We start from the raw sequence: 25,968 nt of genomic DNA, 5'->3' as shown, positions 1-25,968 counted from the left end.
GCACGGAATAAGTGACATGTTGCTTCTTAGAACGCAGCGATTTGGAACAAATTTTGGCATCCAAATCGCTGCGCTCTCAAACGCAACGTGCGCACGTCTCATGCACAATCTTCATAGATTGTACAGGGGATGCAGGACGCATGCATTTACGCTGCAGTGCAATACACGACGTAAATGCATGAAATTCGGCAACGTGCGCATGAGCCCTTGCAGTCCATGTGACGTGCAATAAGGAGTAACTACAACAAGTTTATGCCATGCAGGCTATAGAACAAACACGCTGCCCCTCAGGTTGCTTCTTTATGCCCGTGCCCCATTGACTATTGCGGCTGGTGCAGGGGCCGCAGCCACTGTCAGCGCTTTATTTCAGATGAACGTTTTGACGGCGCTGTGCGCGCAGTGTCAAGCTCTCTGTGCACAACTATTCCTCCAATGAAAGCTGCCGGCCAATCAGAGGCAAGCAGCTGAGGTGTATGACCTCAGCTGCTTGCCTCTGATTGGCGGACGGCTGCAGTGGAAAAGTTGTGCAGAGAGAGCTTAACTCTGCTTGCGCAACGCCAGCAAAACGTTCATCTGAAATAAAGCGCTGACAGTGGCTGCGGCCCCTGGACCTGCCACGCATAAGCCTGCGGGCAGCAAGAAGCAGAGAAGAGGCAGTTGAGGGAACAGGGGACAGCTGAGAAGAATGGTGTGTTTTTTTTTTGTGTATGTGAAGAACTGCAAAATAGGGGAACAGTATGGGACATTACTACAAGAAGAGGATCAGGAACGGGCACATTAGTACAAGAAAAAGATCTGCATGGGTAGATTAGTAAAGGGGACAGGATGGGCACATTACTTTAGGATGGGGACAAGGCTGGGGACATTACTATAAGATGGGGATAAGGCTGAGGACATTACTGTAGGATGGGGACAAGGATGGACACATTACTATAGGATGGGGACATTAGTATAGGATGCGGACAAGGCTGGGGACATTACTATAGGATGGGGACAAGGATCGACACATTACTACAGGATGGGGACAAAGATGGGAACATTACTATAGGATGGGGACATTAGTATAGGATGCGGACAAGGCTGGGGACATTACTATAGGATTGGGAAAAGGATGGGCACATTATTATAGGATGGGGACAAGGATGGGCACATTACTATAGTATGGGGACAAGGATGTGCACATTACTATAGGATGGGGACATTACTATAGAATGGGGACTAGGATGGGCAAATTACCACAGGATGGGGACAAGGATGGGCACATTACTACAAGATGGGGACAAAGATGGGCAAAGTACTATAGGATGGGGACATTACTATAGGATGGGGACATTACTATAGGAAGGGGACAAAGATGGGCTCATTTCTACAGGATGGAGACTAGGATGGGACACATTACTACAAGGGGACATGGATGGGCACATTACAACAGGATGGGTAACATTACTAAAAGATGTTGGCTAAAATTACTATATGTGCTAATTGTAAAACTATTAGTTACAAGAAGGGGATAAAACGTAAAAAAAAAAAATCAAAATAAGTCCTGAATTTTTTTTTTCCCATCAAAATTTTTTTTTGTTTTTTTTTATATATTTAAAAGAATGTGCACGTTTGTTATAATAAACAAGTGAAAAATGTTCAGAAACAGTGATTCAAAGGTGTGTAAAATAAAAATAAATAAATTAAAAAAAATGGTACCAATAAAAATGTCACTTTGTCCTGCAAAGAATGTGGCTCCCCAAATTATTTTTTTTCTCTGTGCAGCCCATACACCCAGCCAAGTTTGAGACCTTGATATTAAAAGATATGGATATAAGAAAAAAGTGTTAGCTCACTGTATGTTTAGCTGCTTTTTTACGGCTCATTCAGATGTTTGGGGTTTTTTTTGTGTACAAGTTTTATTTCCGTTTTCCTCGGAGAGCAATTGTACCTAGTATAATCTATAGTGCTGTTCACACATTTGACTTTGTTTGTGGACCGAGTGGTCTGCGTAAAATCATTGAAACATGTCCAATAATCTGAGTGTCAGCTCAGAATTGGTAATGTAGTTTAATGGATTCGTGAAAAAAAAAAAATCAGACCAAACTAAGATGACACTCTGAAGAAAATCTGATGAAACTGAAAAATGAACAAACGCACTGATGAGACTGAAATACCGTAGTTTTTCTTGTACGTAAAAAAACACGGACATTTGAATTAGCCCTTATACATGGTGCCTCACCTCTGGCTAGTTGCAGAAACCAATTTTCAAGTAGTAAAAAGGTTCAATATTTTTCAATATTTTACATAAAAGTAACAAAGTTTTGTATGTGTATAATCAATGTTTAATTTACACATAAGGTATATTGGTGCTGAAAGCTTTTAAGCTTCCCCACATCCTTTGGGAAGGGGAATACCACTATATTTTCAGTCCGATTGCACCCAGACCAATGTTATTCAGTGAGGCAGTGCACGTGTCTGATTTTCTATCCGGACCAAGTGGTCTGAGAAAAAAAAAATTGCAGCATGCACGATATACTTCCAAGAATTGGATGGCACTCAGCCATTCAAGTGTAAAGGTTCATGAAAAAAATCAGACCGCACTTGGATGACATCCAAGTGCAGTCACATTTTCACATTGACAAAATGGTGAAATTTTGGTTTTATTTTCCACCTCTAAGAAAAATGGATCTCACTCTGATCAGAGTCCTATTAGCATAATTGGACTGTTTTACCGGGATGGAGAAAATATGGTTGTGTTAACCCAGCCTTAAGGCTAGGGCCCCACTTTGCGTTTTTAACCTGCGTTTCTGCAGCGTTTTGAGCTGCAGCGTTTTATGGCCAAATGGCTTGCGTTTTGTTTTTCCATGTTATCCTATGGAAATTGTGAAATTTCTGACCCCACTTTGCGTTTGAAAACGCTGCGTTTAATTTGCATATTTTGTGGTAAAAACCATGCGTTCAAAGAAGCAGCATGTCAATTGTTTTTGCCATTTTGGGTGTGTTTTGCTAACATTGAAGTCTATGAGAAATGGCAAAAACCAAGATTCCAGCAAATTCCTGCGTTTTACCTGCTTTTCTAGTGCAGAAAACATGCGTTTTGGACTTCAAAAACGCATGCTTTTTGGACATCAAAATAATGATTTCATATGTCCCTTTACACCCACACATAGTCCGACAATTAAAAATAAGAATTTTAAAAAATTATTGCTATTTTTCCATTAAATATCATATTACCGCTATAATTTCATTAAATTAATCTATTTTCATTATTTTTCACAAAAATATAGATTTGTTTCTTTTTTCCAATTTTTTCATTGAGTTTGACTATTTAAACTTTATTTATCAGTGTCTAGATGTTCAAAACACATCTATCAAAACGCAGGTGGAAAAGCAGGTAAAAAGCGCTGAAAACGCATCTAAAACGCGGTAAATACGCATGCGTTTTCAGCGCTAAATTTCTGAAAAAGGCAACTTTGGTCAAATCAATTAAGCCAAAAACGTGCGTTCTGAACTGCAAGTAAGACGACGCAAAGTGGGGCCCTAGCCTAAGGCCACTTTACACGCAACGACATCGCTAACGAGATGTCGTTGGGGTCACGGAATTCGTGACGCACATCCGACCTCGTTAGCGACGTTGTTGCGTGTGAAACGCAGGAACGACCGTTAACGATCAAAATTACTCACCTAATCGTTGACACGTCGTTCTAATCTCAAATATCGTTGCTGTTGCAGGTACGATGTTGTTCGTCGTTCCTGCGGCAGCACACATCGCTATGTGTGACACCGCAGGAACGAGGAACAACATCGTACCTGTGGCGTCGCTAGGCAGGTAAATACGTGTGACGGGTGTTAGCGATATTGTGCGCAACAGGCAGCGATTTGCCAGTGACGCACAACAGACGGGGCGGGTGCTTTCACCAGCGACATAGCTAGCGATGTCGTTGTGTGTAAAGTGGCCTTTAGTCAACTAGGGCTGGGACCACATGAGCGTAAGTAATGGTTCATTTTTAATCAAGAAAAAAAGACAAATTTTCATTCATATCGTGGTCTGTATGTCAATTTTATTTTACATTCATATGACATCTGTTTTATATGTCAACTATTTAAAAGAAAAAAAAAAAAGTAATAAAAGATCAAATACGGTTTCCAACAATAATAATTGCAATAGGTCCATAAAAAACGGATACCATGTGAATGGTGTCCATATGACATTGAGTTTAATGGGCGAATCTGATCCAAAACCAGATGAGACTAGTTAGCAAGTTGCAATCTTTTAGTAGTGGACTACCGGTCTGTATGTAAGGCCTCCTTCACACATCCGTGCAAAACACAGACATTTTGCATGGTCCGTGGTGAAGGTGCATTTGTGTCTGTGTGTTCCGTGTGATTGCTGTCCCTGTGCTATCTGTGTGACATCCGGATAGCACACAAACAACATGAACTTGTATACTTACCAGTCTCCGGCACTGCTGTTACTTCCGGGTCCGTGAGTGCAGAAAATATGTATGTGTGCGGGAACTGGATGCAACAGCAGAGGCAAGGATAGCAGCACCACAGACAGATAAGTATAAAAAGTCTTTATTTTTATGTGACCTGTGTTTTCCAGTCTGTATCACACTGATGTCACACAGATCACATCAGTGTGTGTTCCGTGTGACATCCATGCTGCCAGCAGAAAATGGACAAGTTGCCGTGTGGCGCAGACTGACACGCAGTCTTTGGAAAAACACTGATGTGTGACCAAGCCCTTTGATGTTAATGGGTCTACTTGTGTCCGTGTCTCAAATATTTTTTTTTTCCTGTGTTTACTGATCTGGCTTATTAATTTAACATTTTGATAGATTGGACTGTTATGGACACAACGATACCACATATGTTTATTTAAAATAAATAATTATTTTTATTGGGAAGGTGGAGGGGATAAATTTTTAGTTTTTTAAAGCTTTCTTTTAACATTAGTTTTTAGTGCCCTTTGGGGACTTAAACTTGTGATCGTCCAATCGCTTATACTGTATACTATGATAAAACTTTATTACAGAATTTAGTAAAGATCATGGTCTTCTATGAAGCCCAGCCACAGGCCCCTGGCCACCATGTTAACCCATCAGCACCCTACGATCATTTTGTGGGGAAGGAGTAGGGAACAACGCGTCCTTGGGCCACGTGCTTTAAATGTCGCTGTTAAAGATTGACAGAGGCATTTAAATTGTTGACAGATCCAATCAATGCTGAGTAAAACATCCATCATCTGTCGGCAATAAGGCGAGCTCAACTCTTGCGCCTGCTTCATGCAAATGTTCCTGACTAGCACTCATCGCGAAGAGTTTAAGGTTATTATGGTCATATGAATTCTATTACTATAGCAAATAGGAGGTAGTCACAGATTTTGCTGCTCTGATCAGGAGAAACTAATCAGTGATCAGACTGCTGCTGATCCATATAGTCCCCTAGGGGGACTAGTAAAATAAAAAGAAGTAAAAAAGTTTAAAAATTAAATTAAATAAATTAAAACAAAAAAACCCCCAAAACCCCTAAAAGTTCAAATCACCCCCCATCTGCCCCATTGAAAATTAAAGGGTTAAAAAATAAAAATACACATATTTGGTATCACTGAGTTCAGGAATGTCCGATTTCTGAAAATATAAAATCAATTAATCTGTTCGGTAAACGGCGTGGCGGTGAATTTTTTTTTTTCCAAACACACAAAAATTATTTTTGAGTTGTTGCAAATCGTAGCATCTGCACAAAAATGGTACCATTGTCAGCTTGAGAAGCAAAAAATAAGCTGTCATTGAGTCTCATATCCCGAAAAATGAGAGCGCTACGAGTCGCGGAAAATGGCGCAAAAAGTGTGCCACTTTTTATGGACAAACTTCTGAATTTTTTTAAACCCCTTAGATAAATGTAAACCTATACATGTTTGCTATCTACGAACTTGTACCGACCTGAGGCATCACACTGACACATCAGTTTTACCACATAATGAACATGGTGAATAAATTACCCAAAAACAATTGTGCAATCACATTTTTTTTTTTGCAATTTTTTCGCACTTGGAATTTTTTTTTGCTGTTTTTCAGTACACTGTATGGTAAAACTCAGGGTTTTATTTAAAAGTATAACTGTCCTGCAAAAAACAAGCCCTCATATGGCAAGATTGATGGAAAAATAACAAACGGCTCTTGGAAGAACGGCAGCAAAAAAAACCCCAAAAATAGAAAATCGTCCAGGAGTGAAGGGATTTTAATGAGGTCCATTGGGTTTCCATCACAATGGATTTTACCCTGCAGAAATTCTGTAGGGGTATACACTACATAGGAACACACCGTTAAGGCTCGTTCCAGGTTTTTTTTTTTGTCTTTCATCATAAAATATAAAAGTCAGTATTTGTTTTTAAATCTCTAAAGTATTTTTTATGGGGTTTTTTTTTTCTCATTTTGCACGTGTTTTAAAAAGACCTACAGAAAAGCCTACAGGACAATGGTCAAAACATGCAATTCCCAGAAAATGCTATGAATTAAAAAAAAAAAAAACACCACAGACCCACAATACACAAAAATAGTAGTATATTAATATATCATCCAAGATCTAAAAAAAACAATGAGGTTTAAGTCCCCTAAAGGTACTAAAAAAATAAAATTAAAATAAATAATTTAAAAATATGTAAGAAAATAACAAAAATGTAACATTTTATACTTTCTTTTTTTAATGCAGAAGTATAGGAATGAAAAAGAAAATTAAGAAACACATATTTGGTATCAGATCTGTAAAAGATTGTACTATGCAAATAAAAAATTATCCTAAACAATAAACCAGGAAAAGGTAAAAAAAAATAACTGTCAGAATTGCAGACCTGAGCGAACCCCGGTCTAACGGCCAGTACAGTTTTCTGTGGCCCCTTGAACTAGAGCCCTGCATTCTCCCTCCTACATCCAGCATCCCCGACTCCTCTTTGGATTAGCCATCTTGAAGCGTCTTCATCATTGCTGCATGACAGGCGTTACGTTGTGTAAGGTTTTCTCATCAAAAAAGGAGCCAGGGATGCTAGTAGGTAGAAGAAAAGTTTGCAGGGTTTCTGTCTAGTGGCTATGGAATACTGCTGCGCCTGCTAGAGCAGGGTCCTACAAATTAATTCACTCATATGTACAGAATTGCCATTTTTTAATCAATACACGTTTCCCAAAAATGCAATAAAAAGAGATCAAAATATTGCATGCACCCCAAAATGATGTTAATAAACCATCAAGTTATCCTTAAAAAAAAAAAATAAACAGTACAAAATAAAGAATATGGCAACACAAACAATTTTTTTTTTTTGTTAACATAGTTCGGAAATTATTTCTTGACCATTAAAACAATAAAAACATAGTAATTTTTTTCTAGCATCATAATCACACTAATCTGAATCCGTTACCCTATATAACTCGTCTTTCTCCAAAAAAGTCCTCATATGTGTGTATGTTATATATATATATATATATATATATATATATATATATATATATATATATATATATATATATATATATATAAAATCAACCCTTGAGAGACAGGAATGAAAAAAAAACAAGAACAAGAAGCAAGTAACATCTGGCCTATTTAAAAAAAAAAAACAACAAAAACAAAAAACACCAAGAAAATTGCTGTATGAAAGCAAGCTTACGCAGTGAGCCAATGATGAGGCGTACTTTCGCTGCGTGAAGAATGCAGCGTCTTAGGCCACTAGCACGGTGTTTGGGAATTTATTTTTTTTTTTTGTGAAACTGAAATACCAGGAAGTGTCAAAAACAAAGCAGCTTTATTTAGAACATGACACACCAACAATAGACAAAAAACCCGCAGTCAAAAACGCTATAAAAATGTAAGTAATCTAATTTATATAATAGGTGTAGAAATTCTACAACATCAAAAACTCACTAACAGTTCATCTTGGGAACGTAGCCTTAAAGGAGTATTTGTCCTCTTTTGAGGACAGTTTTTTTGTATTTAGGGCTAAAAATTATTTTTACAATTCGGTTTCATGATACATTTGCACTGTTTTGATTTTACGGCTTTTCCATCGCACATTCAACTGTCATGTGGTCTGTGGGCATAAATCACATGAGAGGAGCTTAAAAAAAAAAAAAAAAAAAAAAAAAAAAGGCAGATGAAAAAAGTTACAAACCTTTGGATTAGACCATCAGTACGATTTCATTGACGGATTCTCAAAATGACTTTTCGCAAAAAAAACCCCCACAGCCTATTTTTTTTCCAAAACTGCTGATAATCAGCTGTAATTTGATGTTGCACATAAAACCGATGCATGTGATTTTCATCACTTTTAGGCTATGTGCCCACGCTGCGGAAAATGCGCGGATTTTGTCGCGGATTTCTCGCGGAAAAGCCGTGGATTTTCCAGAAATCTGCAGCACAGCTACTCCCCAGCCATTTCTATGGCATTTGGGAAATGCTGTGCCCATGCTGCGGATTTTTCCGCAGCGGAAATCGTGCGGATTTTCGTGCGGAAAAATCTGCAGCATGTCAATTATTGTTGTGGATTTTCGTGCAGATTTTGCCTATTCAATTGAATTAAAAAAAAAAAATAAAAAAAAAAAAAATATAAAAATTGCAAAATCCGCAACAAAATCCGCGTCAAATCCGCATCAAATCCGCACCTATGAAAAGGTGCGGATTCCGGGGGAAAGCTGCGGATTTTGATGAAGAAAAATCCGCAGATACAGAGTCCCGTGGGCACATAGCCTTAAAATCACACTATTCTTGATCGGTGTCTTAGTCTTCTAGATTAGTAACGTGAATTCGTTCTTCACTAGCTAGAAGTCTGGCTTTAGCTGATATTTTGATTCATAAAAAATAATAACCAATCATCAAAAAGAATGTGTAAACTGTGTTGTTAGGCTATGTGCGCACGTTGCATCGGAGTACCTGCAGTTTATTCTGCACGTTTTCCTTCCCTTGGTTTTTGACCAAATGGCATTTGACCATTTTTTAGCGCTAAAAACGCATGCGTTTTTAGTGCGTTTTTAGCGCTTTTTACCTGCGTTTTCACCTGCGTTTCTGCAGATGCGTTTTTGAGATCAAGACACTGAGAAATAAAGTTGAATTAGTCAAAAAGAATGAAAAAAGAGAAAAAAAGTATAAAATTAACTTTTAATAAAACTATATGGGAAATTATCATTTTTAATGAGAAAATAGTGTTTATGCACATTTTATCAGAAAAATAGGTGAAGTTTCTAATTTTTTAACATTTAAATTTTCGGTTATTGTGTGTGTGTAAAGGAACATTAGAACCCATTAAATTTTGTCCAGAAATGCATGCGTTTTTGGAGCCAAAAACGCAGTGGAAAAGCAGGTAAAAAGCATGAAAAACGCAGGAATTGTGATTTTGGTTGCGTTTTGCCATTTCTCATTGACTCCAATGTTAAGGAAACGCTGCAGAAATGGCAAAAACAACTGACATGCTGCTTCTTTTTCAGCATGGTTTTTGACCACAAATATGCAAATTAAACGCTGCAGAAAAAAAAGCAAAGTGCAGACAGGATTTCTGCTTTTCCCATAGCCTTTGCTGGCAATCAAAAACGCATGCGTTTTAGCGCAAAAACGCTGCTGCTAAAAACGCTGCAGAAACGCGGAAAAAACGCAACGTGCGAACATAGCCTTACAGACACTATGCACCATGCTAAGCAAAATACCAGCAAAGATTACTATGTGATCTCATTTTGGAGAGTAATATACCGTATATGTCTTTAGTATGTAGCTGGCTCATGATTTTCCGGGCTGCTTAGTGATTGCTTTGTGCCATAAGACAGGCAAAAAGCTGGCAGTGATATTTAGTAAGATATCTGATATTGCAGACAGAAAGCTTTTTGTATTCCCAAAGGCTCATGCTTTAATGATATACTTGACTAGTCTGGGACAGTCCTGATATCCCACCTTCTGAAATGTTGTTTCTCATTAAATCCATAAGCCCAGTGCTAGTGAGACTGTGGACAGATGCTTTCACTTGAAAAGTTTAAGTACATGACATTAGCTGGGCTTTGCCCCAGAAAGCAATGTTACAGGACAGTTGGCGCACTTGTCATTTTTAATAGATTTCTGCTCTGTGCTATCACTATCCCTTGGTAAAACACAAGGCTCAGAGTAGCAGACGACATCAGCAGCCAAAAACTAAACTGAGCGCACATATATCATGGTGACATCAGAGAGGTTAGCTGTTTCTTTTTATACACCAATGGTGTCATCTGAAAGGCATTAGTAACTCTGTGTCACTTGAAGAGGGGCTTTATCACACAAAGCTTTATTTATTTAATTTACTGAATAAGTATGTCAGATTTTTTTAATTTCATATGTACCACAGTATGGAAAACACTTTTTACCCAGGTTTATAAGAACAGAGCTTACTAGAATAAGCAGTTTATCTTTTTATAAGGCCATAGTAATACATAGAGGATTTTTAGTACAGATTTTGCATCAAAAATCCATAATTTAACACCGTGCAATCCCAGTTACTTGTCTTGAGAATTTAATGTACATACTGTGAATGGCCTGTAAATCAAAATCTGAATGTAAATCCTTGTAGAAGCAATGTGCAGCATTGTAACATGCTTTAATACAGGGCTGGGCTAAGTGCAGTCTTCATGCCCATCATGTCCTCTGGCTGTTCCAGTCTGGTCCATGGGGCACATACTGAACTCTGGCTGTTCCAGTCCGGGCCACGCAGCGCATCCTGCCCTCAGTCTGGCTCACGGGCCACATCCTGTCCTCTGCCTGTTCCAGTCCAGTCCACAGGACACATCCTGCCCTCTGGATGTTCCAGTCCAGCCCACGGGTGTCACGTCCCCACCAGAGTCCACTCCTGTGACTTCTGCTTTGATCACCAGACGGCACTGTATTCCCGCTGTGGCTAGTGCTGGTGATAAAAGAGGCGTTGATGGCAGTGGCTCTGGTGGGCGCAGGCTCCACTAAGCTGGTTTCTTTGGGACCTGCAGTACCACTGGGTGACTGTAGGTGGCTTGTGTCTTTCAGCTGAAGTTACCACCATTCAGCTACAGCCAATGGGAAGACACTACGCCCTTCTAATTCCCCCTCCTGTCTGCTGGTCACTGCCAGAGATAGTTTTGCATTCCTGCTTTCTGGTTCCCGGTCTGTTCTAAATAGTGATCCCTGTGTTTTGACCTCTGCCTGTTCTCTGACTACCCTTCTGCCTGCCGGTTTTGTACTATGCTGCCAAATCCGGATTTGACCTCTGCCTGGATTCCCAACCTCGCTCTTGTCTGCCGATTTTGTCCCTGTTTTGCATCTCCTGGTTTCACCTTGCCTGACAACTACTCTCCTCTGGACTGCAGCCTTCCACAGGTAGCGATCTCTGGGGCCCCGAAGTAATTCCAAATACCTATATAGGGGTTAAAGGGTTTCGGGGTTCTCAGGGTCCTGCTTTGTGAGCGGCTTTCCTCTAGTCTGTCCGTAACAGCCAGTCTGAGTCTGTTGTTCCAGGGAGGCGTTACAACGGGACACATCCTGCTCTCTGGCTGTTGCAGTCCATCCCACGGGCTGAGACAGCCACAGCCAAAGGGCAGAAAACAGTGGAACACTTGCTGCTCCATGACCATGTGTCTGTCGCCGCCCGCTTTCCAATGTCACTGCTATTTTTATCCTGAAGATGCAGACAATGGTGAACACTGTGGTGGAGGAAGGGCTGCTGGCTCCACTAATGTAGCCTTAAAGAGGAACGGAAGTGAGGTGAGTATGTGGCATTTTTTGTTTGTGTATGGAATGTTTGCATGTAGGAGGCTGTGTGGGGGCTCATAATGTGTATATAAGAGGCTATATGGGGGTTCCGAAGTGTATATAGGAAGTTATGTGGGGTTCATGATGTATATAGAGGGCTATGTAGTGGCTCATGATGTAAATACATGGCTATGTGGGAGCTCAAACTGTATATAGGAGGCTATTTGGGGATTCATGTGGTATAAAGGAGGCTATGTGGGGGCTCAAAATTTATAGGAGGCTATTTGGGGCTCATTCTGTATAAAGGAGGTTATTTGGTGACTCATACTGTATAGGAGGATGTACGATAGGCTCATAAGGTATATATGAGGCTATGTGAGGGCTCATAAAGGAAATAGGAGGCAATATGAGGGCTCTTAATGTATATAGGAGGCTATGTGGGGCTCATATTGTATATAGGAGGCTATTTCGCTTTGTGGGGGCTCATACTGTATATTAGAGGCTATGTGGGGGCTCACACTGTAAAAAGAAGGGCTATGTGGGGGATCACACTGTGTATAGAGAGGCTATGTAGGCACTAACATTGTATATAGAGGGGCTATGTGGGAGATCACATTGTATATAGAGGGGCTATGTGGGAGATCACATTGTATATAGAGGGGCTATGTGGGGGCTCATCCTATATATAAGGGGCTATGTGTTCATTCACACTGTATATAGAGGCTATGTGGGCCTGATACTGTATGTAAGGGGCTGTGTGGGGACTCAACTGGTATATAGATGCCTGTGTGAGTGCTCATCTTGTATGTAGGGGGCTATGGGAGGGTTCATATTGTATATAGGCGGGGCTGTGTTTGGGCTCATACTGTATACAGGGGGATGAGAACATACTTAAATCTGCTCAATATTCAGTGATATAATTAATATACAAAAAAAATTATGTTTATATTTACACTAGCTGTACTACCTGGCTTCGCCCGGGTTAATAACTGTTGTTAACAAAATAGAATGTATTAACAAAAATTTATTCTGCATACAAAAACCACAAAACAAATAGAAATGTAATTATTAAAAGGCAAAAACTAAATAGAAGCATTTCACAACATATATTTCAACACCACAGATATTCCACACAGATTTAACTAAATTGGCCAAGTAATGTGCTCCAACTGTCTCTTTCCAGGTCTGTCTCTTTCCCGTCTGTCTCTTTCCCCGTCTGCCTGTCTCTGTCTGTCTCATTTTTTGTCTGTCTCTATCTCTCTCTATTCTTTCCCCATCTGTCTCTTTCTAGGTCTGTCTCTTTCCCAGGTCTGTCTCTTTCCCCGTCTGTCTCCCCATCTCTTTGTCTGTGTCTTTCCCTGTCTGCCTGTCTCTGTCTGTCTCTTTCCTTGTCAGTCTCTATTTCTCTGTCTCTATCAAGGTCTGTGTCTTTCCCCATCTATCTTTGACTGTCTCTCTGGCTGTCTCCTCCATCCATGTCTGCCTGTCTCTGTCCCTGTCTGCATGTCAGGGACCCGGAATATTGAGATTTACCTTGCCATTTGGTTTCCGGGCTTACATGCATTGGCCAATTCATAAACTAAAAATCTCATTTTTTCATATAGCAGTAATGCAGTACCAGAGTTCCCTTATACATTGATGGCATTTAGTGTGCGGCTGTATCCATTTTGTATTTGCTAGGTTTTTTTGAGCTGGCACCTATACACACTTGTAGGATATGCGGGTCAGTCTTTTGAAATATTTGCATGTCTGTCTGTCTCTTTCCAGGTCTGTCTCTTTCCAGGTCTGTCTCTTTCCAGGTCTGTCTCTGTCTGTCTCTTTCCCCGTCTGCCTGTCTCGGTCTGTCTCTTTCCCCGTCTATCTCTATCTCTCTGTTTCTTTCCCCATCTATCTCTTTCCAGGTCTGTCTCTTTCCCAGGTCTGTCTCCGCGTCTCTTTGTCTGTGTCTTTTCCTGTCTCTTTCCCTGTCTGCCTGTCTTTGTCTGTCTCTATTTCTCTGTCTCTTTCCCCGTCTTTCTCTATCAAGGTCTGTGTCTTTCCCCATCTATCTTTGTCTGTCTCTCTGGCTGTCTCCTCCTTCCCTGTCTCTGTCCCTGTCTGCATGCCTGTCTGTCTTTTTCCCCATCTGTCTCTTTCACCGTCTGTCTCTGTCTGTCTCTTTCCCTGTCTGTCTGTCTCTCTCTGTCTCTCTCTATCCAACTCCCCACCGACATCTTATTACCTCACATATAAGCTTCTTATACTTTGAATGTCTTTTGTTCCTATAGCAACCACTCACAGCTCCTACTAATAACCTGTAGTTGCAGGCTCCATTTACTTTAATGGAGGCATGTTTTTTGGAGAGTAACTGTAAAACGTGGGATTAAATTTTCCTGTCAAAACATAGTCTACGACGTTCCTTGGGTCACATGAGGTGTCTGTGAAAAATTTCGTGATCGTAAATGCGACGGTGCGGATACACTTTTCATTTCACTTTTTCCCCATTATGTAGATAGGGGCAAAATTGATTTGTGAATTGGAACGCGCGGGGTTAAAATTTCACCTCACAACGTAGCCTATGATGCTCTCGGGGTCCAGATTGTGAGTGTGCAAAATTTTGTGGCTGTAGCTGCGACGGTGCAGATGCCAATCCTGGACATACACACATGTACTACCCGGCTTCGCCCGGGTTAATAACTGCTGTTAACAAAATAGAATGTATTAACAAAAATGTATTCTGCACATAAAAAACACAAAACAGATAGAAATGTAATTATAATGTCTGTCTCCCCCTCTGTATGTATCTCTCTGTCTCTCTCTCTCTGTCTGTCTCTTTCTCCGTCTGTCTCAATCTCTTTCCCTGTCTGTCTTTCCCTCTCTTTCCCTGTCTGTCTCTTTCCCTCTTTTTCCTTGTCTGTCTCTTTGTCTGTCTCTTTACCTGTCTTTGTCTGTCTCTTACCCTGTCTGTCTCTTTCCCTCTCTTTCTCTGTCTGTTTCCCTGTGTCTGTCTCTTTGTCTGTGTCTGTCTCTTTACCTGTCTGTGTCTGTCTCTTAACCTGTCTCTCTTTCCCTGTCTGTCTCTTTGTCTGTGTCTCTCTCTTTGTGTCTGTTTCTTACCCTGTCTGTGTCTGCCTCTTTCCCTGTCTGTGTCTGTCTCTTTCCCTGGCTCCATTGTGACATGCCAACATTCTATTTAAGGGCATGGCTGCGCACTCTTCTGAAGTTCTGGCTGCACTGTGGCTCCCAGCTCCATTCGCTTTAATGGAGGCAGTTTTTTGGTGAATAACTGTAAAGCACGGGGTTAAAATTTCCCCTCAAAACATAGCCTATGACGCTCTCGGGGTCCAGAAGTGTGAGTGTGCAAAATTTTGTGGCTGTAGCTGCGACGGTGTAGATGCCAATTCCGGACATACAAACATACATACATAGATATATACACACACACACACACACACACACACACACACACAGCTTTATATATTAGATTGAGCAGAATTAACTTCAGGCTACTGGTTCAGGCCTCCACATCAGTCACAGTCTCTCATGTGGCCCCTCAGGAAAATTAATTGCCTATCCCTGCTCTAATACATTCTTCAAATATAATGCATTGGTTTAATCCAGACAATTTTAATGCTGATGCTATATTTGGACAGGTTTTACCCAATCCTGATCAAAGAAGAATCAGTTTAGAGTGAAAATAGACTTTTGTAATTATGGAGCCAGTCTCTCGTTTATATTACTTGTGTTTTGGGCATGGTACTAGTAGCATTAATCACCTGACAGGTTCCTTTTAAGGGCTTATTTTAGGACTATACCATTCATGGCCTATCCTTCCAATGGGCCTTTTCTGTATGATCAGGGAGGGGGAGCTCTGCGAGTAGCACACCAAACAGCTGGTGCACTCAGTGCAGCTTGTCTGCATTTGTGGCTTTGCTTGTACTGCAGGACCTTATCTACCTTACATGTCCAGAGGTCACATCCACAGCTGTCATAAACTGCTGGCCTAATCTATAGACAGACCATTAACTACTTGTGAACCATCAAACATCATAAAATGCTGGCCTGGTTTGAAAATGACTCTTTAATGATGCTTTAGAAAGCCAATGCAGAGTCAGCAGCGGCATGAGCAGGGAGCCAGCTGTCATATACCGCTAGACCCCCAAAAGAGAAGTCTATAACAGTTTATTACCATATTTGGCTTTCTGATAGCTAATACACAATGCTGAACGAGCGTTGTACAGTACCTAACAGATGTTTTGTCGCTTATCCATGTTATCTAAATAAATGCTTATAACCTGACTTTAAATTCATCCATTGGTTTCATAAATTACTCTTTTGAAAGCTGAAACCCTCCCAAATTTGGTTTAGGTTATGAAAATAAAGTTGCTTCAAAGCGGAAATATTGATCATTTAATGAACACAGAAAGGTCAGATTTTGGCAAGACAAAAGTTTTGTCGCCTTGTCCATATAATGCACCCAATCCTAGTTTACATTCTCACCTGTGCTCACTAAATGATTGGGTAATTAGTGGTTGTGTATAAAAAGAAACCCAGCACCCCAGACCTTCACTTGAACTGCAACTTGACCTCTGACAACATGCCAAAAATTCACCCTGCGACCAAAGCCTTGATTATCATCAAGAGGCTGAAAACCAGATCCACTGCAGAGGTGTCTGGCACTCTTAATTTGTCTCAGCGTCAAGTACAAAGAATTAAAAAAAGATTTGAAGACACTGGAGATGTTTCTGACAAGCCCAGATCCGGCAGACCCCGCAAGACAACTGCTCAAGAGGAACGTTTTTTGGTTAGAAAATCCAAAGCCAGCCTCTCTTCCACTGCAGCAGAGCTCCAAAAGGCCTGGTCACCTCAAGTCCCTGTGTCAACTAGAACAGTTTGTAGGATTCTGTCTCGAAATGGCCTCCATGGTCGAATCAGTGCCCAGAAGCCAGCACTAAACAAAAGGCAATTAAAAAAAACGTGTGGCATTTGCCAAGTCCCACAGCCTGCTGAACAGATGGATGCTGGAAAAGTGGCAGAAGGAGGATTTCGCTTATGAATCTTCAGTTGAATTACACCACAGCCACCGCAAATACTGCAGGTGACCTACTGGAGCCCGTATGGATCCAGAAAACAGTTAAATTTGGTGGTGAAAGATCATGGTCTGGGGTTACATTCAGTATGGGGGTGTGCGAAACATTTGCAAGGTGGAAGGCAATATCAATAGCCTAAAATATCAAGAAGTATTAGCTACCTCTTACATTCCCAATCATAAAAGGGGTCAAATTCTGCAGCAGGATGGTGCTCCATCTCATACATCCATCTCTACAACAAAGTTCCTCCTGGCAAAGAAGATCAAGGTGCTCAAGGGCTGGCCAGCCCAGTCACCAGACATGAACATCATTGAGCATGTTTGGGCTAGGATGAAAGAGGAAGCTTGGAAGACAAAACCAAAGAATCTAGATGAACTCTGGGAGCCATGTAAGATGCATTCTCTGCTATTCCTTATGACTTCATCAATAAATTGTATGAATCATTGTTGAACCGCATGGATGCAGTCCTTCAAGCTCATGGAAGTCACACAAAATATTAAATATAGCTCTAATAGCACCACAACTTCATTAACAATGTTATGCAACATAGCTTTGTATTAGAAGTTAATTATTTGTTTGAATTTCACATTACTTTCTGTGGGCGACAAAACTTTTGTCTTGCCAAAATCTGACCTTTCTGTGTTCATTATAAATGATCAATATTTCAGCTTTGCAGCAACTTTATTTTCATAACCTAAACCAAATTTGGGAGGGTTTCAGCTTTCAAAAGAGTAATTTATGAAACCAATGGATGAATTTAAAGTCAGGTTATAAGCTTTTATTTACATAACATGGATAAGTGACAGAACTTCTGTCAGGGACTGTATACAGTTTAGGAAGCATACACTAACAGTGCTACCTTCACCTGTTCAAGTATTGAAGTGATCGCAGTGTGCCCAGAGCGAGCAGGAGCTGCTGGTTCCTAGTCTGCACCGCAGAGCTGATGCAAGTAATCTGAGTTTGCCCTGTAACGGTTTCAGGCCCAGACTGGCCTTCTACCCAATCAGGCAGATTCCCACTGGGCCGCCAGCCCTTTAATGTTTTTGCAGACAGATATTTTGGGCGTGTGCACATCCACAGAGTGTTCAGTACTGAATGCCGCTGCAGCACACACACGCTGAATTAAGTTTGATGCACGCCAGTTACTACCATCAGGACATTATTTGTGGGTGGAGTTCGAGCCCTCTACTCCTGTCCAGTCCATTTACACGTGGAAGTTATCGCCTATCCCATGGATAACAGCAAGACTTGAGACAAGACCTGTAAGAGTGTGGTGAGGGGCATAACCAAAGAAAGCAAAATTCACTGAAATTGGCATTGTGTCTTGATGGGCAGGAATTGTATTAGAGTATATGGTCTGGTGGGGTTTGTATGTTTGTTAATTAGCTTTTCCTCTTTTTGGCAAAAATAAAAAAATCTGAATATGAAAATTATATAAAAATTATTTGAATAACTGAAAAGAGAAAACATGTCAAACCTCTTAAAACCACAAGTATGAATGAAAAATGAAAATGTGCAAGTCACAAATGGGAAAAATGATCTGGCCTTGAACTGATTAATGTTACAGTGCTGTATAAACATTCTCACAATGAGAGAGAGTCTAATTCATCAAGACCCACGATGTTGTCTCTAGTCATGATGATGGAGAGTGGTGGAGTCAGAGACTGCTGATTCTTGAAGTGGTGCACACCGCTTTATGAATCAGGAGCATCTGACAAGCGGCATGCACCACACCAGAACTCTTGCACCAGTCCTGGTCAGATTTTTGCTGAAAGTAACGCCACAGCTCAATTTGAATTAGACGAGCCTTGTCATGCCTTTTTATTTATACAGCACCAACATATTCCACAGCGCTTTACAATTCAGAGGGGACATATAAAGACAACAAGAGACATTACAGAATAACAAAATTCAGATACGAAGAGGAGTGAGGGCCCTGCTCGCACGCTTACAGTCTGAGAGAATAGGGGAGGGTCAAAAGGTGAATGAGGGGGGGAGAAAAGCTTGTCATGTGTGTCCAGCCATCGATTTAATAGGGGATTCAAAACCAGCTGCATGGAATGGTCGCCATTCTGGCAAAATTGCGTGGATGCATATGTATAATTTTTATACTGATGAGGAAACTTTTGATTTTACTTTTCACACAGAATTATTTATCAAGGTTGGCTCAAGAAGGTCCAGATAAGAACGACAAGGAAACTACCGCTTCTCAGGAGGATATTGGGATCGTTCCTCAGTTTCAGAAAACCAAACCTTGAGAAATTGGCCTAGCTGCCTGGTGTGGAAGAGTCATGGTTATGGACTGTACGGACATTACTGAGTGATACAGGTCGTATGAATAGTTGGAAATAAGAAGAGGAGAGTCACGGACAAGGGATGTGCACGTCAGGATGTTAGTACATTGTGGAGAACAAAACTAAGCTGTAACTTCAATTTGCTGACTATGAACTATCAGTCACATGCAATGGTAAATGGGTTTCAGAAACATTTCTTCACATGTGAAGACGACTATGTGATGGGTTTGTAAAGTAGGGAAGGTTATTTTATATGTGCACTCAAAATGGTGAAATTAAACCAGACCCAAGATTGGGACTATTTTTCCTTGTCATTATAAAAACTGCAAATTTTATTTAAGAAATATAATGTGCCACAAGAAATTATACCTTATCCTTTGATTTTATGGAAATTTTTTGCAAAATAAATGGGTAATAGTATAGATGAAGCTTTAGCCTGTAATATGGGTGATTTTAATTGTTATTATAAGCATTGTGCCTTGCATAAATTGGCTTTTATATGCAAAAATGAGCCTGTGTGCCTTTGTAAATGCATATTTTACCATGAAGAATATTTTATAAGATTCTAATTTTCTCAGGGATGTTTTTTCTTACAGAATTTTAGTTCATCCAGATTATAATATATTATTATGACCAGTACCTCAGAGCATAAATGCATGACAAGTGATGTCAAATGAGTTCAGATGGTTTAATGTCTCTAATATAAATGAAGCGACGCTACTACTATACGCTACTGTCACTTTATTATCGGATACTCAGCATTTAACAGAATAGCAATGCATTGTTTTACTGCTGTAATTAGTTCTCACTTATTATGTAGACTTACGAAATTATATTTATGAACTTAGAAAAAAAAGTCTTCTGAACCGAAACTCACCGTTTAAACATAACATGGCCCCGAAATATAGTTAGAAAAATATTCCAATACATGGTAATATCTAAATATACACAATGTCTAATCAGAATGCACACTGCTGAGCTAAGCACAATGTTATCTAATGTAAGAAAGTATGATATTATAAATAAGGTCATTTATATAGACTGCTATACAGCATCCAGACGTAGCACTCACAAGTCCATGGTGCCTAACAGAGAGAGACCTAAGGTAGTATTATAAATCACATGTGGTAGGTGGGCCCCTTTTATCGATTTAGCATTGGTGCTCTTCAAATTAAATGAAGAGTAAATAACAAGAAGGTCACAGGATAACATAAGAGAAACTGTCATCAGGAAGTGGTCTTTATGTAAAACAAAAAACTTTTTTTTTTCCTTTATCTCTAAAAAGTGTGATGACATTTTTCACACTGGCTGTTAGATTGAGTAATATAACATATAATAATATCAGTCTGTTCTCACCTTTACGTAGTTGTCACTTGGAAGGAAAGGCTAATAAGCTATATTGCATGAGGCAAAATAAGCAGCTTTTACACAGGGAAAAAGAGAAGAGAGCTGGGAGATCTAGAATGAAACAACTCATTTCAGGTTACGGACTCCCTTAAATCTTCGTTTACCCCCATGTGCTGTATAAAGGGAGTTGGAAACATTTTGTTTTATGAAGACAATCCCTACTTTAAAGATGGCCACATCCTGGAACCCTGGCAATAACATCATCTATTAATGGCCATAAAGGAAAACCGCACTATTATGTGCCAGCCATGTGGGGTCCACCAGACTGGAATTATTATTTATTTATTTTTTTATGAAGCATCACAATTTTGTCTATAGAGAGGGGAGTCCACCACAGAAACCATACACTAAAATACTTTAATAAAAAAATGAATTAAATAAAATATATACTTCTAAGGACACGTTAACCAGACACTCCCAGTCCAGATAACAGAACATATACCTGCATATTTCAATGTGAAGCAAGTTGTAGGGTCAATAGCACTAAAAACTGCATCTCCTCAAAACAGAGACCCCCTGTGCTTATTATTTTTTATAGCTCACACACTTGCTTCATTGATTTCAATGCACTATTTTTCTATGTTAAAGTAATTAATCTAACAAAGAAGCATAAAGTGAATGATTGAAATACAACACTGGCCAGTATAAACAGTGATTGCAGTATATAATGTTTTCTGCTTCTTGACACTGCATACAAAGCCCTGGTCTTCTATATTGTAGAGTGTGTATGAACGTGTGTCCAGGCCGCATCACACAGAGTGCGGCCACTTACTAGAAACATGTTGTGTGATATGGTTTTTATTTAATAAAAATATTTAATTCCTAAGGACAAGCCTTAGCATTCCTTCCTTGAAATGCAGTCAATCTCACTTCTGATATGTGCATGTCAGCCCATCCGGGACATGGCGCCATGTGTTTTGTTAGGCGCACTGGTCAATATGTACATAAGATATTGCAATTTTAACAAGGATTTTAACTTTGCCTATTTATAATGTGAATCTAAAAAGCAAAATACAAAGACTATTTATATATATATATTTTATATTTTTTTTGTGCTGATGTAATTTACCGCTCAGTATTTCTTTTTTTTCTGAATTGTGTATCACATGTAGAGAAGCACTGGTTATAGGAGCGATGTAGATTACTGCTGAGCTTTAATATAGTAAAATTGCTTTATGGAGTTAAATGAAATAGAACATGAATCTACCATTACATTAGCCATAAATGATTTAGAGCCGGTCTTGTAGTCACCACACAGCTGTAGATGACCTGAATGGATGGTGCCAGTTTGTTCCCAAGTTAGATTTTATATGTATGTGTGATCTTATGAAAAAAGGAGCAACTTACTCTTATCAAGTACACTGGAAAAACATTTTTTAGTGCCTTTGAAAAAAATGTTTAACACATCTAAATAAAATTCAAGAAAGGTACAAGTAAAAGCTGCGTATGATTAGTTTATGGGGCTGTCAGCAGGTTGCTGACTACAGCCATAAAGCCTGTAAAGAAATAAAGTAACATAAAGGACACAAGTTTACCTCTGTGATTAGTGACTGAGAATAAACAAAAATGATGAAAATGCCTCAGAGTGAAATATAGTTTAATGGAACCTTCCTCTGATTCATGGTGGCTGAACCACGGGCAGCATGAATCAGACTCTGCCTGAGTTTTTGCAGCCGTGTATGTTTTACTTTTAAATATGGCAAAGATTCAGAGAAAACATACTTTGAAAAGCCAGCCGGGGACTGTGTGTCTGGGATAACAAATCCGAGGCGGTTTCCCAGCAGCTTCTCTCTGCTTCATCCAATAGACAGGTATCTCCGTATGTGTGCGTATAGGGAGTTGTGTAGAAGCTGACGGGGACTGGCGTCTGACTAGTCATCTATGCCACACAGTTACCAGGTTTTCAAAATATGATCTCTTTGAAACACAGCAGCGTCCCAGAGTAAAACATACAGGGCTTCAAGGACACATCTGGGGTCTGATTCATGCTGCCTGTGGTTGGGGCAGCATGAATTAAATGAAAGTTGTACAGCTCTACGTTTCAAAATGCACATTATACTTTAACCCCTTTGTGAACATGTATGTCACGGTCAGGCTGGACTCACACAAGCGTATGGCATCCGATGCGACAGCATCGGATGAGATACCCTATTAACCCCCGGCTCAGGCCCTGCTGCGAGCGTGAGCCGAGTGTCATGCAACTGTGACCCGATCTTACGATCAGGTCACAGCTGTGAAGCTGAGGACGGGCGCTGCGGAGGAGAGGGAGGGGTTAATCCTCCCCATCTCCTCCACTGTCAGCCTGTGCGTATATCGCACTGCACTGGGATAACATCCGGGTGCAGTCCGATGTATCTCTCACACCTATTCACTTGAATGGGTGCGAGGGATACGGCTGTAACAGAAAATCGCAGCATGCTGCCGCTTTTCTCGCATCCAGAATCTGGATGCGAGAAAAGCTGACCAACTGCTCTCCCTCATTGACTCGCATTGGTCAGAGTGCAAAGGGAGATTTTCTCGCATTGCACTCGTCCGTTTTTCACACTCGTGTGAGCGTACCCTCATGGTGTGTATGGTACGGGCTCAGGAGCTGTGTTCGCTCCATTCAGGGCAGATGCAGCAGTAATATGTACCCAATATCTGTCCATAACAGCAGTGATTGACGTGAGCAGCGATTGCTGCTCTTATACTATTTAAATTCTGTTATCAATCATTGACAGCTGCATATAAATGGCACAATCTCCAATTGTTATGCTCAACAGTTCCCCACACTGCAATTAAGGCAGACTAAAGGGTGCTTTACACGCTGTGACATCGCTAGCGATAGTGCCCGCCTCCGTCGTTCGTGCGATATGTGGTGATCGCTGTCGTAGCGAACAATATCGCTACGGCAGCGTCACACGCACATACCTGTTCAGCGACGTCGCTGTTGCTGCCGAACAATCCCTCCTTCAAGGGGGAGGTGCGTTTGGCGTCACAGCGACATCACAGCAGAGTTACAAAACAGCCGCTCAATAGCAGAGGAGGGGCGGAGATGAGCGGCCAGAACATGCCGCCCACCTCCTTCCTTCCTCATTGCCGGTGGACGCAGGCAAGATGTTCGTCGTTCCTGCGGTGTCACACATAGCGATGTGTGGTGCCGCAGGAACGACGAACAACCAGCAGCATGCACCACCAACGATATTATGAAAAGGAGCGACGTCTCAACGATCAACAATTTTTGACGTTTTTGCGATCGTCGCTCCTTTTAGTCACACACAATGATATCGCTAACAGCGCCGGATGTGCGTCACGAACACCGTGACCCCGACGATATATCGCTAGCGATATCGTTGTGTGTAGAGTACCCTTTAGGGCTCATGCGCACGTTGCAGAATTTCATGCATTTACACTGCGTATTGCACCGCAGCGTAAATGCATGCGACCTGCGTCCCCTGCACAATCTATGAAGATTGTGCATGAGACGTGCACACGTTGCGTTTGAGAGCGCAGCGATTTGGATGCCAAAATTTTGTTCCAAATCGATGCGTTCTAAGAAGTAACATGTCACTTCTTTTGTGCGCTTTGGATGCAGCTCCTGCTCTGTCTATGGGAGAGGCTGCATCCAGAGCGCATCAAATCGGCTTTTTTTCTGCAGGATACACTGCATTCATTATGCAGTGTTTCAGCAGCGATTTGACGAGCACATGTGCTGTCAAATCCCTGCAGAAATTTCTGCAGGGACACGACGCAACGTGCGCATACAGCCTAATAGGTTACAATGGCAGCCACTCACAATCTGGGTATTCATCTGAAGCTCACCTCACACAATTGCAATGTGAAGTTCTCTAAAAAAGCATAAAAGTTTAATTCAACTCCTTTTCTCAGTTTTAAAATAAAGAAAAAAAAAATAAACCATAATTGGTATCGCCATATCCATAAAAGTCGGGTCTATCAAAATATAAAATTACTTTAAACATACTTGAATGTGCAAAAGGAAAATCAAAACACCAGATTTCTAGGGGAGTTGGGGGGTTTCAGTCACCACAGTCCACCCCGAAAAAAGCAATAAAAAGTGATCATGAAATCTTAAAGGGATTTCCCCACGAGTAAAGTAAATTTTAATCAATAGCTCTTAGAATAATAATAATTTCCAAAATTGCATGTTATAGAAAATGTGCGTGTGCTGAGATAATCTTATATATGTGCCCCTGCTATGTACTGTGTAATGGCCGTGTCTGACCGTACAGGCACAGTGCATGTACTGCCCGCAGCATAAACTGACCTGTGATGCGGCTCTCCGAACCGCAAGCATTCTCCACAGGGAGAACAGAGAGCCTGGATCATGGGCACGTGCAGCTGCGGTTTCCTGCGGAAAGAGACTCGAGGCCCCACAGGTCAGTACCTGCCGCGTCCAGGACGCAGCGGGTCCTCATCATGTGCACATACCCGAAGTCTTTCTGTTACATTATAAAAAGCAATTCATGCCAGGAAGGAATCCTGCATGTGGATACCAGCGGTGCCAGACAGACCACAGTCATAAAAGCGTATTCATCTGGTTTTAACTATTTTAATAAAAAAAAAAATTAGTGCTTTAAGGCTATGTTCACACGCATTTTTTCTGCAGAAAAGAAACTGCGTTTTAAAGTACCAGCAAAAGCTATAAGATTTCAGAAATCTAACAGGTTTTGCTGCATTTTGGTGAATAAATCCAACTATAACATGTACTATAAACGAATCATGCTTACAATCTGCACTCAAAAAAATAAAACAAAAACTGTAGTGATTTTACTGCCAAGTTTTGGGTGCTGCAAAAAGTGAACATGGCCTAAGAGCTTTTAGCCTCCAACCAGACTGTTGAGCCACCACATACAGTGTGTCCACCCATATCCTGTCCACCGCCATTAACTTGAGAACGGCAGCAGCTATAGGAATAGAAGTGGTGTCTAGGTATAGTAAAGTAGCCATTTGCTACGCAATGAAACCACCTGTAGCGCCACCTGGTGGAACACAACGGAGTTAGCATTTTTATCTCGAAAACGGAACGAGATAGAGAAAAAAAGTGAATTACAAAGTTGTAGGGCATCATCAATTCAATACGAATCAACACCTTGCATACAGAAATGCGAAACCCATTATCCCCCCCCCCAAAACATTGAATGCTGGTCACACATATGGCGCTCATGTAACGTTGATGCTCCCCCGTCAGCTGCAATGCACATCTGGACTCTGGACAGCATACTGTATCTTGCTGCCCATTTTGCAATATGGTAGGTGACACGTTTGCACAAGCATCTGTGATACATCGTTGTAGGTCCTGCAGTGTTGGTGGAGGGGTCGCATACACCTGCTGTTTGATGTGACCTCACAGAAAGAAGTCCAATGGGGTCAGGTCAGGTGAGCGTGGAGGCCACTCCACCCAGCCACCATACCCAATGACTTCTAGGAAGGTCTCCATGAGGTATCGCTTCATGTCCGCAGCCTTGTGAGTTTTACACGTTCTAATCATAGCA

General features: G+C 40.8%; 1 protein-coding gene and 1 long non-coding RNA gene across 4 annotated transcripts in view; one reads left to right on the top strand and one right to left on the bottom strand.

Moving 5' to 3' along the window:
- RBM20 (RNA binding motif protein 20) overlaps positions 1-23,598 on the top strand; it is a 319,365-nt gene extending 295,767 nt beyond the window's left edge. The window contains exon 14 of the mRNA XM_075348223.1: positions 18,923-23,598. Within this exon, the coding sequence (XP_075204338.1) occupies positions 18,923-19,033 (111 nt within the window). The 3' untranslated portion in view covers positions 19,034-23,598. The remainder of the gene's footprint in view (positions 1-18,922) is intronic.
- The window catches only part of LOC142310648 (uncharacterized), a 480,440-nt gene that overhangs the window by 414,108 nt on the left and 40,364 nt on the right, over positions 1-25,968 (bottom strand). The window lies entirely within an intron of this gene.

The sequence above is a fragment of the Anomaloglossus baeobatrachus genome, chromosome 5 (assembly GCF_048569485.1).
Source record: "Anomaloglossus baeobatrachus isolate aAnoBae1 chromosome 5, aAnoBae1.hap1, whole genome shotgun sequence".
NCBI classification, from domain to species: Eukaryota; Metazoa; Chordata; class Amphibia; order Anura; family Aromobatidae; genus Anomaloglossus; species Anomaloglossus baeobatrachus.
This window is presented reverse-complemented; position numbering and strand designations above follow the sequence as displayed.